At 31.9% G+C, this 17,057-nt stretch overlaps 2 protein-coding genes across 6 annotated transcripts; both read right to left on the bottom strand.

Moving 5' to 3' along the window:
* Window positions 1-1,593: 1,593 nt before the first annotated feature.
* LOC108326849 (urease) lies at window positions 1,594-8,604 on the bottom strand. Of its 4 annotated transcripts, XM_017560431.2 has the most exons (19): window positions 8,421-8,602; window positions 8,171-8,304; window positions 7,915-7,988; window positions 7,702-7,747; window positions 7,275-7,380; window positions 6,641-6,786; window positions 6,243-6,353; window positions 5,882-6,045; window positions 5,401-5,779; window positions 5,203-5,311; window positions 4,803-4,942; window positions 4,503-4,640; window positions 4,335-4,426; window positions 3,710-3,839; window positions 3,476-3,634; window positions 2,978-3,142; window positions 2,226-2,360; window positions 2,016-2,087; window positions 1,594-1,922 (listed from the first exon to the last, which is right to left on the bottom strand). In XM_017560431.2, the coding sequence occupies exons 2-19, from the start codon at window positions 8,294-8,296 to the stop codon at window positions 1,701-1,703; spliced, it is 2,514 nt and encodes an 837-aa protein (XP_017415920.1). In that variant the 5' UTR covers window positions 8,297-8,304; window positions 8,421-8,602; the 3' UTR covers window positions 1,594-1,700. The 4 variants fall into 4 exon arrangements, 3 of the variants coding, with proteins under 3 accessions (XP_017415920.1, XP_052729007.1, XP_052729006.1); XM_052873047.1 differs by having other exon boundaries at window positions 1,594-2,087; window positions 8,439-8,604; XM_052873046.1 differs by having other exon boundaries at window positions 1,594-2,087; window positions 8,421-8,604.
* Window positions 8,605-11,314: 2,710 nt separating this feature from the next.
* LOC108328143 (uncharacterized) lies at window positions 11,315-16,597 on the bottom strand. 2 transcript variants are annotated; one of them, XM_017561956.2, is made up of 4 exons: window positions 16,111-16,596; window positions 13,712-13,987; window positions 13,437-13,574; window positions 11,315-13,011 (listed from the first exon to the last, which is right to left on the bottom strand). In XM_017561956.2, exons 1-4 carry the CDS (start codon window positions 16,426-16,428, stop codon window positions 11,458-11,460), a joined length of 2,286 nt encoding a protein of 761 aa, XP_017417445.1. In that variant the 5' UTR covers window positions 16,429-16,596; the 3' UTR covers window positions 11,315-11,457. The 2 variants fall into 2 exon arrangements, with proteins under 2 accessions (XP_017417445.1, XP_052729008.1); XM_052873048.1 differs by lacking the exon at window positions 13,437-13,574 and having other exon boundaries at window positions 16,111-16,597.
* Window positions 16,598-17,057: the final 460 nt, after the last annotated feature.

The raw sequence follows: 17,057 nt of genomic DNA on the forward strand, positions 1-17,057 counted from the left end.
AGTTTATTGACTTATCCAAATTTGATAAGTCGGATTAGTATTTTTAATCTATCAATTTATTTTGATACATTTTTCTTAATCAGTTCTACTTAATTTGTTAAACTGGTGGGATAAAGACAAGGTAAGAATGGGATGCTAGCCAACTTTTATAAATTAAAAATTAACATAAAAAATAGTTTAAAAGATAATTTGTTTTGCATTGTATTATTTAAATAATACAAATATATAATGATATTGTAAATTAATCCATTAACATCTACAAATTCAATTATAATTTAACATTTAAAAATAACAATTATTTTTATTAATTCTATTAAAAAATTAATTAATTAATTAAAAATATAAAACATGTTTATATGATTTGACCTGTTTTTAATATATATATATATATATATATATATAGGTAAATACGTGGAAATTGGAGGCAATTGTTTCTGCACCTCACAATAAAATACTTAAATACTCTTCATTGAACCGTTACTGCAAAGGAAGAAGAATGGAAAAATACTAAAGAAATCATTTCAAAAAGTTATTTCCAAAAGATTTAATGTGTTTGGAAATATGCGTTCGGGAAATTTGTTTTAGAAATCTATTCTGAAAAACGTGTTCCAAAATCTATTTCACGAGTTCTAGGAATTTTGTTATGAAAATGTTATTTCAGAAATTCTGGAAATCTTGTTCCGGAAAGCCTACTCCGGAATTAATAATCTGAAAGACACTTTTATATGATAAGATTGTCATTTTTCAAAGTTGATGGGACGCGGGGAGAAAGTGATGGAGTCCAGAAGAAATTGTCTTTTAAGATTTTCTACCTACCTGGAGTATGATATTTTAAAGATTTTTTTAACAATTCTTTTAATAAGTGTTACTGTTGATTGGTCCATATATTTGAAACACAATAATTATAAACTATCACATAAATTATTATAAAAAAATTATAAAAAAAGTTATTAAAGAAATATTTTCCTATCTCATTTATAGAATATCAAACCAAGTTAAAACTGATCAAAAATAACTATACATAGAAGTTTATCTATTTAGTAAAACACAAACTAAATATAATAAAATTTTATTAAAATTTTCCAGGGCTGATTGCTTGATACTTATTAACTTATCTTTCTATCTTAGATAAATTCTTCTAAATTTATGAAAAAAATCATTTTGAGGACACGATTGTTACTAAGATTAAAATAATTCTATATCGCTTAAAAATTAAGATTAAAATAATTTAAATATTTTTTTCTATCTTCTAAGATAATTTTTAAAAGAAAAATAAATTCAAGCAAACCAATAAAATAATAATACATAATCATTAAAAAATTATTATAAAAACTTGTGAACTTATCATAGCCAGATTTTAAAAATAAAACTTTGATAAGTCCTTTATTTATACAATTACAACAGCAGGAGCAACGAAAACAAATTATTATCACAGATCTTTTCGCCTGTCGAAAAATACAACTAAAAATAGTAATTTGATCTTATATAACCTGACAAGCAAGCTTGATGCTTAATAGGACACAAACTTCGATCATAAATTACTTATAAAATGAAATATAGTCTAGTAGTAGGATGCACTCATGCAACTGTGGAAGAAGGGAAAAAAAATTATTGAATTTGAATATCTATCAGCATGATAATGTTCATGCTTACTCAATGTTTCTTTCAATAAAATTGTGTATTGCAGACGCAGTTTGAATTCAAAAGAGGAAGTAATTTCTAGAAAGAGGAACAGTTTTGGCTGCGGTGCAGGTGAGAACCTCCCCATCTGCTGTAACTGTGTATGTTTCGGGATCCACAGTGATATGTGGAAGAGCATTATTCAGTTTCATGTCTAGCTTGGTGAGCTTCCTTACATTTTCCACAGCTTCCACCCTCTTGTTAAGCCCATACGAAGCTTTTACCCCATTGGCCAAAGCTACCTGCGTGTGACAGAACAACATGTGATGTGAATTTTGAAGAGAAACAAACATATGCATGCTGTTTATGCACGAGTCCATGAAAGAGAGACATGCCTTGTTCACAAAAGCAATGGAGTGTGCACTACCAGCCTTGCCAAATGCACCGAACATAGGTCTCATAAACACCTACAACAGTTTGTTTCCTAGTTTAGTTGAAGAACTTCTATTTATAGATTGATAAAATTAACTTTTTTATAACGTTATAGAAGTGTGATTTAACGAAGTTTGACATACAGTTGGTAATTGTACATATAGTCATATTACCGGTTCAGGTGTTGGAATGCTTGCATTTGGGTCACCCATGTTAGAATATGCAATCGCACCACCTTTGATCACCATTTCTGGTTTTGCTCCAAAAAATGACGGCTTCCATAATACAAGATCAGCTAACTTTCCCACCTGCAAAACTGGACCTAAATGAGGGGGGCAAGATGATACTGCTATTATAAGGACCAGGTTTATAGCAGCCAATTTGATATGACAATTGATGTAAACAATTATGAGGACAAAAAAAAAAAAAGAGGAGTGTAGTATTTAGATACACAATAGAAAGCAATATAGGTGACTCAATCTGAATTCCAGAAAGTAGAATTGCAGTAGGGAACATTTATACTCCAATATTTCCATGTTATAACTCACTGTTGAAGTATTGTGAAATTAGCATTATTAATGCAGCTTTGTTCAAATATGGAGAGAACTACATATCAGAAACAAAAAGTTAGTTGCCGGGAGTCCAGGCCTAGATGGATGAAGTGTTTGATTCACTTAGGCTTGATTATGAGCCCATTAATCCATCTAGGCCCGGATTCCCATAAACTAACTTTTTGTTTCTGACATGTAGTTCTCTCCATATTTGAACAAAGCTGCATTAGTAATGCTAATTTTTTTTCCGTATCTTTCGTAGGTAACTGAGTACTGATAGCTGTTGTTCACAGGAAAGATGAACTTCTAGTTATCAGTTTTCTTGGAAAATTCATGTTCAAATAGACAAAGCACCATGCATTCAAACATCATACCTCAACTGAACCAACATATTGCGAGAAACCATTTGCTATAGCTGGGTTTATAGTGTACTTTGCAATATAACGTTTGATCCGATCGTTGTCGTTCTGTTCACCAGGTTGCAGTAGTCCTCTATGTGACTTCATCTTATCTGCAGTTTGCCAAGTTCTGCATATCACCTAAGCAAGAAAATGATTCAACAATATAATCCTCACTCCCGGTGATAACAAAAATAGTTTATCTATTTTTATGAATATACTATAAAAAGTAAATAAAAAGACAACTGTGAAAATTCGGGGGTGTCATATTAACAACTGTAAGAAACGAGTGCATTGTTCCACAGACACTTTCTGCACAAAACAATAACAGAGACCTGAAAACAAATTGAGAGAACTTTCACTCGTTTTCTGGATGCAATTTGATGACACCATGAATCATTCTATTTCCTTTTTCATAATTAATGAGCACAACTAAGTGTTGTACATATAGGCTAGCTTTAGTTAAGGAAGGACCTCTCCAATTCGACCCATAGCCTGTGAATCAGAAGATATAATGCTAATTGCCCCCATATCATGCAAAATATCTTCAGCAGCAATTGTTTCAGCCCTTATTCTTGAATCTGCAAAAGCTACATCTTCTGGAATATCGTTATCAAGATGATGGCAGACCATCTGTACATCATGAGTGTAAATTAAGGAATGAATAGCACAAGATATGCACTATTAGTTCTGTGATTTAGTTCATACCAACATATCATGATGCTCATCTATGGTATTAGACGTATAAGGGCGTGTGGGATTTGTCGAAGAGGGCAGGACATTCTTCACACCACATACTTTTATGATATCTGGAGCATGGCCACCACCTGCACCTTCACTGTCCAATAAAATATTGGAGGAAAGTCCAGAATCAGCCAACTTAGACTGGAAAACACATCCAAATTCAGAGAATGAATGGTAGAAGGGGAAGAGAAAATTCCTAGTCTATTTACATCAATATCCTTCAGATGTTAGCAAAAATATAATAAACCACGATCACCTTGAATACCATACAGAATCGGAAAGAAGAGCCGGTGATTAAAAAAAGACAATGAGCAGCAATATGCAAATGCATACTAGGACACCTATTGATGCAGGCCTTCTATTGTGGAAAAAAAAAGGTTTAACCTATCGCCTATTACAGAAAAGACTCGATGTTTCCAAGGTTGATATATACTAGCTCCTTTTCTCTGTGTTAATACTTCTATGTAATGAATTTTACAAATAAAGTTAAGGTGGATTTTTTTCCTCAGCAGCTGTTACAAACAGTACTTAACAAATAACAGCCATGCTATGCCAGTGCTTTATTAAATATCCTTAAGTTAACACATACCTGTGATAAGCATGAATGGTTCTTCCTTTAAATGCAGCAATCGTATGTTCGACAAAACCAGATTCATTTAAGGTGTCAGTATGTATGTTAACCTGTTATAATACAAGTTCACGATGAAAGTCATCAAAAAATAACACAATTGAATAAGTAAGCCAGAGAAAGTTGTGCCTGGATATCATATTGTTCTGCAACAGACAAACAATTGTCTATTGCAGCCGGTGTAGTTCCCCAATCCTCATGCAGCTTCAGTCCCATAGCTCCAGCGCTGATTATCTCATGCAGTTCATCAGGTTTGGCACTATTCCCCTGAATCAATAAATGGAGGATTTAATTGACGTCAGTCATATATCAAAGTTTTCTAGAGGTCCGGTACCCAAAGTTAAGCAAAAAAAAAAGGAAAAAAACTAGACAAACAAAAACTCAGAACAAGCATTATATATGAATAAATGGGAAAGAAAAATAACAGACTTTTCCAGTGAAACCAAAGTTTAAAGGCATGTCATCTGTCGATTGTAGCATCATTTTCATCTGATTTGGGGCTGGTGTACAAGTTGTAGCACGTGTTCCCTCAGCAGGTCCTGTTCCTCCTCCCACTAATGTTGTGATACCTATAAACAATGCAGAAAAGGACTGAATAGAATCCAAAGAACAGGTTGCATCAAGAAGGATGTTTGTAAAATAAGTAATTTGGTTACTGAAGTTTTAATGCATAAAAATATAGCATAATCACAACCAAATTGTCGCCAACAACTTCCAAAATTTCCATTTATATGCTAGTCATGAATGCAGCATACTACATGCATTAAATGTTTACAAATACATGAAATGCACACTCTTAGAATAAATTGCTTCAAGTTTTGAAACTTACCGCTCGTTACGGCATCATTTACTAACTGGGGGCATATAAAATGAACATGACAGTCTATAGCCCCAGCTGTCAAAATCAAGCCCTCTCCAGCAATAACTTCAGTATTAGCCTAGATATGAGGGGTGTATTTGTAAGTGGTATCACAATAATGAGGTAGGAATTCAGCTCATTGCCTATGATATCTAGAAGGGAACTTACCCCAATTATCATATTCTGAGATACATCATTCATAATGTGTGGATTTCCTGCTTTTCCAATTGAGAAAATCAATCCATTTTTAATACCGATATCTGCTTTGATAATTCCGGTATAATCAATGATCACAGCATTTGTTATAACAGTATCCAAGGAATCCTTAGGGAAATGACCACATGATTGACCCATTCCATCTCTTATGACTTTGCCACCTCCAAAAACACATTCATCACCATAGACAGCAAAATCTTTTTCAATTTCAGCAAACAAGTCGGTATCACCAAGACGAATTTTGTCACCACTTGTAGGGCCATACTTGTTGGCATATTCCTCTCGAAGTATGACTGTAGTTAATGAATAGTCTTCTCCAGTAATACCTTCCCTGAGAAGTTCATATTTGTGGTGAGAAATCTTCTCAGACATGGAATTGTAACACATCTAAGAGAAGTTATATAATAATCACTTCAAAAAGAAAATCTTAAACCTAGCATTTTCCTCTTCAACATGTTTAAATCCCCTCGTGGTCACAGCCTCCATGGCTGCAATGCAATTGGAATCATTACCTCGACCATCAGCAATGTTATTACCTCCTCTGATGATTTTGCTACCTCCAATGCTGACAAGTACAACACTTTTACATTCCCCTGGCTAAAAGATTAAAATGTTTTTCAATTAATCATTTGTAATATAATAAATGAATTAGTTCAACTAATGAACATGCGTAGCCTGTCCACATGATATTGACAATGGACAAAAATAGATTATAATGCAAAAACTCAATGAACTAGACATTATATATTACTGTGGTAAATTTGAAAACTGACATCAACAAAGTAGAATTTCACCTCAAAGCGTGTGGCATTCCCAGCAGCTATGTTGAGGCGCATGCCATATGCTTTCCTTCGATCAAAGATCAAGTCAGGATTTACTTCAATAAAATGATAGTGGCTTCCAACCTGAAATTTTCAGAAGTATTATGAAATGGTTGCTATTTTTAACTTATTTTTATGTAGGAAAAGGAATCAGCTAGTAGATTAGCTGGGATATTTAAAACAATTATTTACACTCATTGACTTTGTTATTTCATGTGTGGGAAGCCTATCACACTGAATTCAGAAACAACGGCACTCCATGTAAATAGAGCATAATCCAACCATTTTTATATGGAAAAAATGAATTAATCATTTTAAAGCAAAAGAAGAAAAAAATGATAAGGTGCTAGGTGCAACACATAGGCAAACACCTGAATTGGCCTGTTTCCTTTGTTGACAACTCTGAGAATTATTGCACGTCTTCCAGGGTTAAGAATCAGATTTTCACCTCTAAATATTATTTGTCCTGGAATTCTATGATCTTCTTCGTTCTCTGTAAACTTGTCCAGTGAAGGTACTGTAAACAGTTTCCACCCATAAGAGAAATATACAAATGTTAGTAGAGGCTTCAATTTAAAATTTGTGCTTCTGTATGTCAACTTCAAAAATTCTGAAACCACATGGTAGAAGATTGCAAAATTTCAATCTGAACATTATTTCACCATGGATAAACGATAAATAAAATATATACTGTAACTGTAAGTCGTGTCGATTGAACAAAAACACAATAATGAGAATTTAGTTACAGAATAGCATTTTTAGAGATGGAAGCACTTGGTAGAGATATGCATTAAGATTTTAAGGTAGTTTCTTCACAAACATTTTTAAAAGAAGAAAAATAAAAAGGTAACCAATCTTCTCTAGTAACTTATCCAAAAATTGATGTACATAAGCTGCTTTTAAAACTTAATTTATTTTACCTTCTTAGCCTAGAAGTATTTTCAGGAAAGTTGATCCAAATAAGTTTGAAATCATCTACTTTTTTACAACAAAGTAGAGACATACCTGGAAGAAAAGAACCAAATAATGCTAGTTCAAGGTTTCCATTCTCGGAAGCGATCGGGTCATGAATGGTGACTAACTTAGTTCCATCACGAAAGGTGGCTTCAACCTACATTGAATTTTACTTAAAAACATTATGGCAATAACATGTGGCAAATTCTTTCATTCTGAGCATGGGTGAGACAGAGTAATTTATAGCAAAAATTGAGCTATATCCTTTTCAAGATTTAAGATCCAAAATAGAGGTTAAAGGGGCCATAAAATAGTTTTTTTGAAAATGAAAAATTATTTTAAAGTTATTCTTCGCACGAAACGTTGAAGACCTCTTATAGTAACAAATTGAATGATTATCTAACTTCATGCAATATGCACAAAGCCATTTGGGAAAGTGATTTGTATGGTATAACTACATTGCCATAATCATAAATACCTGAACACTTTCCACGAGATGTCGAACAGCTGGAAGAACTTGTTTCCTGTTAAAGTATGAGATAAGTTTAGAGGTCTGTTCTAAAATAAAGAACTGTTCCCCGTTTCTTTTCTAGGGTACAAACAGCATTATATCAATTTAAAGGGAAAAAACTATAATCCAGAAAGTGCAAAATAAAAATAAAACACCAGAAAGTGAAAATTAACACAATACCTTCCCAGAAGTTCTCTCCCAATGGACATTAACTGTGCAACAGTCTTCTCCCCATCACGCACAAATTCCAAAATCTATGCAACAAAAAGGATAGTAACATAAAAAAAAATTCAAATAATTTCTAAAGGATTTACAGGAAATAGAAAAAAGATAAACTGCTTAACAGATAACCCATATTGTAACATGGAATTAAAAACACAGAAGAAGAAAAATTAAAAGGGTTGAAAATTTACACCAAAGAGGAACAGAAGCAAACCTGTGTTGCTATGAGAGCCACAGTTTCAACATAATTGAGTCTTAAACCACGAGCAAGACGCTTCTGTGCAAGGTAGCCAGCATTGTGAAGGTCTAGTTTCTCGATCTCCCTTGGACTTAGTTTCATTTTTCAGTCTAAGCAAGGAACAGAAGGAAACAGAGAAATAAAATCAGCAAAATTCACTTGTTCAGGAATGCTGATTACAATAGAAACTCGAAGAAACAAACATGTTTGAGGTTAAGAACAGTACAAGATTTATGGTTCTTACGCCGACTTCAAAGTGTAAAACATTACAGTACTACTGTGATCAACAAATTTTTTGTTTGTTTGACGAGGAAGGAGGATAATATATTATTTGCCATGTTTTGTGCGACGTGACCTGGAGAATCTGAAGACATAAAAGTAAATTTTCTTTTGAAATGACACTGGTTCACCTCTTTCGAAGTTAATTTTTTAGGCATTAAAAATAGGATTAGCGAATCAGCAACTGCCAATAGTTGGTGGGTTATATAATAAGTGCACAGATCTAGTTGGTGGGGTTTCTCGGGTGTATAACTGTAATTTGTTTTCATTTTATGTTTTAATAATAAATATTTAACCGCTGTATGGTTATCGCTTACTTTATATGTCTCCTTGTTTTTTTTTCACTTAAAATATGATGCAAAAATCTAGTATAATTATAATATATTATAATATTATATAAGAAAAAAGAAAATATTAGGGATGTTATAATATGAGAAAAAAATATTTTATTACATATGTTTGTTTTGTTGACTTGTAATTGTTAGTTAATCATTTAATATAGTTAATTCTTTGTTTCTTTTTTCTTTTTTGTTACATGTCTATGGAAAAGTAATTTAATTTTTTTATCCATGATTTATATTGAAAGTATTATTTTTTTATATAATTACTTAATCATTTAACATAATTTTTAATTATTTGAATATTTAATATATTTTACTTTTATTTCATAATATAATATTATTTAAATCAATTTAATTAATTTGATTTTGATAGTTGAATTTGTAATACTATGTCTAACACATCCAAAATAATAACAATTTGACTCAATTGAAATATTCTAACTTTTTACTATTAAAATACACAATATATTAATATTTACTTTCAAGATTGAAACAATTTCAATATATTTAAAATTAATAAACAATTCTTACGTAAAATCAAATATTTTGATTACATCACATTCACATCCATATCATATTTTTTTATTGAAATTTAAGTTTCCAACTTCCTTATTTTTAACAAGAAAGTTAAATTTTAATCAATAATTTGAATATATTTATATACTATTAGATTAATAAACATTCATTAACCACGTACAAAATTCCTATTTTCATAACTCCAAAGAAACCAAGTATAGAAAATGTTAAAGAGAAAGTTACTCTAAAACAAAATTTGATCAAAGAGAGTTACTATATTCTCCAGCAATATTTCTATAATGGACTTTGAATGAATAAATTCTTCAAAAATCTATAAAGAAGACACAAAAAATATAAAAACAAAGTTTTTTAAAAAAATGATGATTTTTTTCAAAATGAAATTTTAATTAGTTAATTTTTTCTATTTATTTTTTTTACATTTAAATAATAAAATACTCTTTCCGTACATGATTTATTAAATTAATTTAATTAGATAAATTCCTATTTCTTTTGTATTTTGAAAGGTAGTTTAAAACATATTTTATAATATAAGCATTGTCACTGGAAATTGATGTATATAAGTATTGCTCTGTTCAACCATAAACTTCTTTATCCTTCTATTATTAACAAATTTAAGAGAATAAATTAGGAAATCAATCATGGTAAAAATTGATTATCTCTTGTTTTTCATTTAAGGTATACTCAAAAAAGTTTAAATATATTGTAATATTATAATAAATAAATAAATATCGATTTCTAGTTCGATAGACTTTGTTATCTGTTTTTCATAAATATAAAATAAAAAAAGTTACTTTTTTTATATCTCCCATATTAATATAATCTTAACATCTAACATTTTTAAAGATCGAATACATTTTATAAGACAGTGATCACTAAGTTTATACACAAGTTTATTTTTGTAAATTCCACCCTTAAATTATAATTTTGTATAATTATAATAATATATGTTAAATATAACTTAAAAATAAAGTAATTAAATTATGACAGGTGAATAATATATGTAATAAAAAGTTATATTTGAAAAGCATATATTATTATAAGTGAACAATTACTTATCATACTATATTTGATATGTTATAATAATTGAAAAGATATACGTCATAAAACACTACATGTTATGATAGGTATATCCAACTACATTATAATATATTTGCTATATTATGATTGATAAGTGAAAATATGTCTTAATATACTTGACCTATTATGAAGTAATTTTTTGTTACGTCATAAAATACGCACAGACCTATTATGATTTTTAGAACTATGATGTCATACCACTAGTTATAATGGGTAATTTTTACCAGTCATAAAATATCATTTTTCCATATTATGATGATTTTGATTTATATAAATAAGACACGAAAATAATTATATTAACATTGTGCATAGGTTAAATGATAATTTTACATGAATTTTGAAAATGAAAACATGATTAAATAAGATATATTAAGTAGTATAATATTTAATAAAAATTTCATCAATACACTTCATATGGACATAAAATCTAAATAAATGTGTTTGTTGCTAGTAAATGGCCCGTTAAAATAAAACATAACGGTTAAAATTTCAGGGCATATTTTCTGTAACAACTTTCTACTTTTATTCTGTAAAGCAAGTGATTTGGTTTAAATTCTGTTACTGCTTTATTAAGTATAAAATAAATCATGTGTAACTTTTTCTTTTTTATATTTTAAAACTTTTACAATATGTGTATTTAAATTTCAGTGAAATACTCTTTTAGTGAATATATATATATATATATATATATATATATATATATATATATATATATATATATATATATATATATATAAACTAGAAGAATGCAGAAGTATTATTTTATTAAAAATATATATTAGTTAAGTATTTGTATATTTTAAAAATGGAGAGGATAATCATAACATTTAATCTAATTTTACTAATGTAAATACATTCTATTTTTCACTTCCTTTACACTAAAACATTTAGAGAGAGAAAAATATTTTCTATCATTTTTCACTAATAACATGGCATTCCATCATATGTTTAAAGCTGAAATGGATATACATTTAGAACACAGAAATACATCTACAACCTTCTCCAAGTTTTCTTTTAGCCATTGTTCCTTCAAACCTCAGGAGCTCTTCTACCAGAAATGGCTTCTCTAGTTACTAATTGAATCCCCCTTACCCACAAATCAGCCATTTCAACCCCTCCTTCACACACAAAATGTACCTCTTTATCTTTTGTAGTAACAACATGGAACAATCCTGGTTCCTCGACATCAAACTTCCTCCTACGATTCCATCGAAATTTCACACTTGGCCCAACCTCAGCCTCTTTACAAATCACATTTCTCTTACTTGATTTTCCCCAACGTAAGATTCCAGCAGCACCAATCATCTGTAGTAACTTACCATGAGGTGAACCTTTGCCACACTTTGTATGCTTCTTCACACGATGTCCACCCAAGACCAGTTTTCTAGCTAGCTCATCCAAAATCACACGTTCAGCATCATTTCCTGCACCATTTTCTCTGGAAAGTGAAAGGGCTGTCTCATGTCTCTCATTCTGAATATCACATTCAGCTCCATATGAGATCAAAAGCTCACACATTTCACCACGGCACCCTCTTGCTGCTAACATCAAAGGGGTATATCCTTCACCATCAAAAGCATTTACTTCATAACCCTCTTTTAGTAGTTTGTGAACAATGCTTATGTCTCCGTAGCAAGCTGCACGGTGGAGAGGGTTTGCCTCAATTGAACCATCGCCTCCTCCTTTAAGTGCATATTCAAGCATCACCTTGTGGAACGCTTCACTGTTTTGGCTCACATCAACGAGGTTAAGTGCTGTCAAACCATATTTGTTTTTAAGCCTAGTCACGTCAGCTCCTGCATAAAGAAGCAACTTCAAAGCCTCCACGTTACCCACTACAGCAGCTATCATAGCAGCAGAAAATCCATTTGCATTTTGCTCATTCAGATTGATGTTCCCATTTTCAATGAGTTTCTTCATACCCTCCATGTCATTTGCACGAGTTACAAATAACAATGCGGAGAATCTAGCGGCATTGCTTGATTTAACAACCTTCCCTGCTCTGATTACATCCAATATCACTTTCTGGTAGACTTTAGTCCACTGAACAAAGTTTGCAATTGAAGTTGCACATTGATCAGATGAATTTACCATTCCCAAATCAGCACCTGCTGATGCTAGGACCCCAAGGCACTTCTCATGTTTGTGCCTTGTGCAGATCATCAGTGCTGTATCTCCACATTTTGTCTGGGAATCCAAGTTACAACCACTATTGATCAGGCACTGAAGAATGTTGCATGATCCAACCCGTGCAGCAATGTGAATAGGCCGTTCATTGGTTTCTTCAGTGGTTTGCACAGTCACTTCTGTATCAGCACCATTGTTTAGAAGAATATTTACAGCTCTTTCGTTGTTACAGGTGATAGCATGGTGCAAGAGACTCCTCCCAATGTGTAAGCTATTAGGTGAGAGATGGCAGAGCAGCATATGCAATATAGCACCAGTGGACTCAAAATACTCAACGGCACACCAGGTGATTGGATAGGCCTCAGCTAGTCCAACACCTACACGAAATTCTTCTCCTGTATCTGTGTCCCAGGACCAAGCCCCCAGTTTGACCTTCATGTCAAGCCTTACTCCAACCTGTTTCCAAAAGTATAAATTATCATACAATAGAAAATAAGTGTACTTGATTCCAAAATATGACCAACACAATTAGATTTGTATAAATATCAGTAGACTATATGATTAATTGAACCAATTGCAGAACCGTCATAATATCCCATATGGTAGCAATAAAAGGTGATGCTTAATTATGCCCTTTTCATTTTCATATGACAGAGCAATTCGGTAAAATTGCCAGTAATGAATACATTTTGATCATACAAGGGTCTCTCAACCCATTTCAAAGTTAACAGACATCAAACATGGATGAAGTTTTCTCACATTGTAACGACACAACCAATATTAAAAATAAAAAAGACTTGCTAATGAACACCATTATTGCTTTCAGAACCAGACATGTTTTTTCCATGTGAAGGTTACTTATGCAAGTCAGAGAAGCCCACCTGCAACAGTAATCTAACAACATCAATCTGCCTGCTGACCACAGCAGCAAATAATGCATTGCAATCAACATTAGCATGAAGAAATGACTTTGAAGATTGAAGCAAAGTCCTATCAATTGCATTGGCATCCACTCCATGCTGCCAACATATAGAACAGTGTCATTCAATAATCAAATATAATACTTTGCATACATGAGGAGCTACATTACCACATCCACTATTCAGAAAAGAACACACTACACAATCCGTATTATTATCAAGCAAAATGGTGTTACCTTGATGAGTACATCAACAACCTCAACGAAGCCTCTGCAACAGGCAGAGACAAGGGCATGAACTGCAACCTGAGGACGAATCATGTTGGATTGCATGAGTAATTCAACAAATCTGGCCCTGCCCAAATAGCTTGCTTCCATTAGAGCCTCCTCGCATGCAAGTTGTGATGCCCCAGCATTGATGAGGACCTCCAACACTTTTAGATGCCCTTCTCTCACTGACGCTGTTGTGGCATAGCCCCGGAACATTCTCATATTTACATTAGCTCCAACATTCTATCACATGAAAACATCAAAACTAAGTTTATTACAAATGACATAACAAAACTTAAACCGTGTCTCTTCTTGTTTCATCCACATAAAAAATATCTACCACGTGCTACATGAATAAAATACTTTCTATTATCACTAGTTTCATTTGCTTATCAGGTTTCTAGAAGGAGATTGAACACTCTGAGATGAAACATCTCGTTCCCATTCTGCTTCCTCCAATCTCTATCTCTCGGTGCACCATTCTATTCCATACAGTGCTGATAAGATCTAATTTAAGGGGACAAGAAAAGACTTCAAACTGCATCATCATCACTAACCAAGATGTCATGGACTGACATAAAAACTATAAGATACAATTTACTATTAAACAGATGACACCACAACTAATATTTTAGAACTTTTCTATGATCAGTGTGTACAAATATTTCAGAGTTCAAAAGCAAATTTATGGAAAATAAATAGACAAATTAATGATATTGTTCCTACATCGCCCTTAGAGTAATGCCAGATAAGATGTAGGACATATATTGATGAATATCTCATAACAACATTTCAATATGTTTTGGTTCAAAAAGTGTAAATGGAGTTTAGCGTTAGATAACAAGATCAAATTTGAGAGCTGACCAGTTATCCGAAAGAATAAGGATGAAAGATACTCCCAAAGTAGATAAAAAATGTCAAAATCAACCCAACCCACAGTTTGGATGTGCAAGCTAAATCAAACTATACGCATCACAAATCAGCTTAGTTTTGCATGTCTTTAACAAAATTAATGACATTTTGTACAAAAGTTTTAATTTTACTAACCTAATTAAAGTTTCATGCGTAAATTTTACATTTGACATCGCAAATGGCTCCTTCTACTTTGAAATTTTGTGAAAAGCATATTCAACGGGGCGACTCTATGCACTAACACACTAATAGGGCAAAAGAATTTACTCTAAAATTAATACGAATAATAAATTCATTAACTTTTACCATAATTATCTCTAAAAGTATACTAATCATATTATTTTAGTAAATAAATAGTACAAAATTCTCTTCATGCACGATATCAAAAAAACTAAATTTGGATATCCAGACCCTACGGAATAGTCACATGACTCCATGTGACTACAAAAATTAAGAAATGAGGGGAGAATTATATATACATATATAAAATTAAACATACGTTTTAAGTTTTAACTTAAAATAAACTAAGATAAATTAGGTGAACAGTATATTTTTTGAGCCTCATTGAGGAGTGAATGATTAACCGCTAAAGGGTTTCTTCTTTTACTTTTTTTTCAACACATGCAAGAAAACGATTGGTTACTTTCTTATCTAACTTGATTAGTGCAAGCCGAAATTCACTTTAAGAAATTAAATATAATTCTAGTTTCGGGTAAACTTTTTATTTTGGGAATGTGAAAAAAAATTATTATCTAACTATTGAATGCAGTTTTCATCACAATAAAGTAGTATATTTTTATTTTATTTTCTTATAAAAAAAGATCAACTTAAATTAAATCAGAAATATATATTTTTTCTTTTTAACATTTATATGCAATTAAATAAATAATAAAATTTAGGAATGTCACGTGATACTGCAAACGCTACTTTGCGTTACCTGGCATTGAGATTTTGTTCAGCACAAAAGTTAACGAGAAAAACATTATAATAAAAAAAGAAAACCTATTTGGTTTTAGTTCATAATTTCACAAAGAAAATCCAAAAGCTTTTCTAACAAAAAAAATCAAAAAATAAAATTATCTATACTCCTTAATTTGGTTTAATTCTTCAATTTCACAAACTCTCGTGGCTTGAAAATGAATTGGTTTTCAAAAATTGAAAAACTGGTAAATCAATCAAACGGAAAGAAAACGAAAACAAATATCGAGCATTAGCACTCCCAATCACACATAACGCAAAAGCAGGCACTGAAGTATCAACAAAAACAATAGCGAATATTTGCAAATAACAAAAGAATAAAAGTTCGCCACGATTCCAGAATCGCGTTTCGAGAAAACAAAACAAAACAAAAGGACTGTCAGAACACCTTCATTTGGTTCTGTCGAATGCTTCGACGTCGTTTTAAGAAACAAATCACAACAAAACACAATGAAAACAGCATTGAGAGGCGTTACCAGAAGCTTCCGAAGAAGTGTCAAATTCCCTGTGTGCGCGGCCAGGAACAGAGCGGTGAGCTCGGTCTTGAACTCCTCGTACACCGAGTTAACTCGGTGAGGCGACTCGTCCTGCAGCACGATCTCCGTCGTTTTGAACTTAAACGACACCGTTCCGACGAAGTTAACGTCGACAGAGGGATTGTCGACAAAGTCAAAAGCAGAGTCGGTGTCGCCATAATAAGCCGCTTCTACGAGACGCTGCGAAAGCTCCGTTTCGTAGTCCACGGGAAAAACCTGTCTCCGAAGGCCCGAACCAGAATTCGCCAGCACCATCATTTCTTTGTTCTTTTCCTCGAAACCTACGAATTTTGGTGCTTTGTTTTGTGAATGAATGTTGTAACTTGCTGTAACCAGGTGCAGAGCAGGGACTGCATGTTTTTATATGCAAGAAACGTTTCGTTTTACTTTTAGGGAACTCAGTTTCACCATCTGAATAAATAAATTAATTTTTTATTTAAATAAATAAAGTACAGCTTGGGTTTTGGCTCGGTGTGGTTAAAATATTTTGACGTAGTTATGCAAGATTATTTGGTAATTGGTTGTTGGAGCTACAATTACGTGAGATTGGTATACCGGTTTTACTCATTGTGGAGGGTAATCAGAACTTAAAAAAATTATTATTATTAATTAACGTAGTTTATATATATATATGTATGTATATATTGTTGCGCTTAATGTTTTAGTGAAATTTAATTGTTATTTTAACAAATTAATAATGTATTAATTTTGTCTAGAACTATCTTAATTCATTAAGAGTAAATAATTAATCAGAGAAATTAACTGCATTTCTTAATACATGTATCAACATTTTAAATATGATATAAATAAAGTGGAATAGAAGGTATATGGATGTATATATTGCTGATAAAATAATTATATAACGAACGATTTTTTCCTTTATCATT

Source organism: Vigna angularis, chromosome 2, assembly GCF_016808095.1.
Source record: "Vigna angularis cultivar LongXiaoDou No.4 chromosome 2, ASM1680809v1, whole genome shotgun sequence".
NCBI lineage: Eukaryota > Viridiplantae > Streptophyta > Magnoliopsida > Fabales > Fabaceae > Vigna > Vigna angularis.

What these genes read in the sequence shown, in the direction of transcription:
- LOC108326849 (XM_052873047.1), bottom strand. Translation starts at nt 8,296, where the DNA reads ATGAAACTAAGTCCAAGGGAGATCGAGAAACTAGACCTTCACAATGCT. An exon ending in AAATGATGCCGTAACGAGCG is followed by an intron (nt 4,943 to 5,202) that starts GTAAGTTTCAAA and finishes CATTGTTTATAG; the next exon opens with GTATCACAACATTAGTGGGA. An exon ending in ACCATTCATGCTTATCACAG is followed by an intron (nt 3,840 to 4,334) that starts GTATGTGTTAAC and finishes TTTATTGGACAG; the next exon opens with TGAAGGTGCAGGTGGTGGCC.
- LOC108328143 (XM_017561956.2), bottom strand. Translation starts at nt 16,428, where the DNA reads ATGATGGTGCTGGCGAATTCTGGTTCGGGCCTTCGGAGACAGGTTTTT. An exon ending in CACTTCTTCGGAAGCTTCTG is followed by an intron (nt 13,988 to 16,110) that starts GTAACGCCTCTC and finishes TTCATGTGATAG; the next exon opens with AATGTTGGAGCTAATGTAAA. An exon ending in TTGTTAGATTACTGTTGCAG is followed by an intron (nt 13,012 to 13,436) that starts GTGGGCTTCTCT and finishes TTTTGGAAACAG; the next exon opens with GTTGGAGTAAGGCTTGACAT.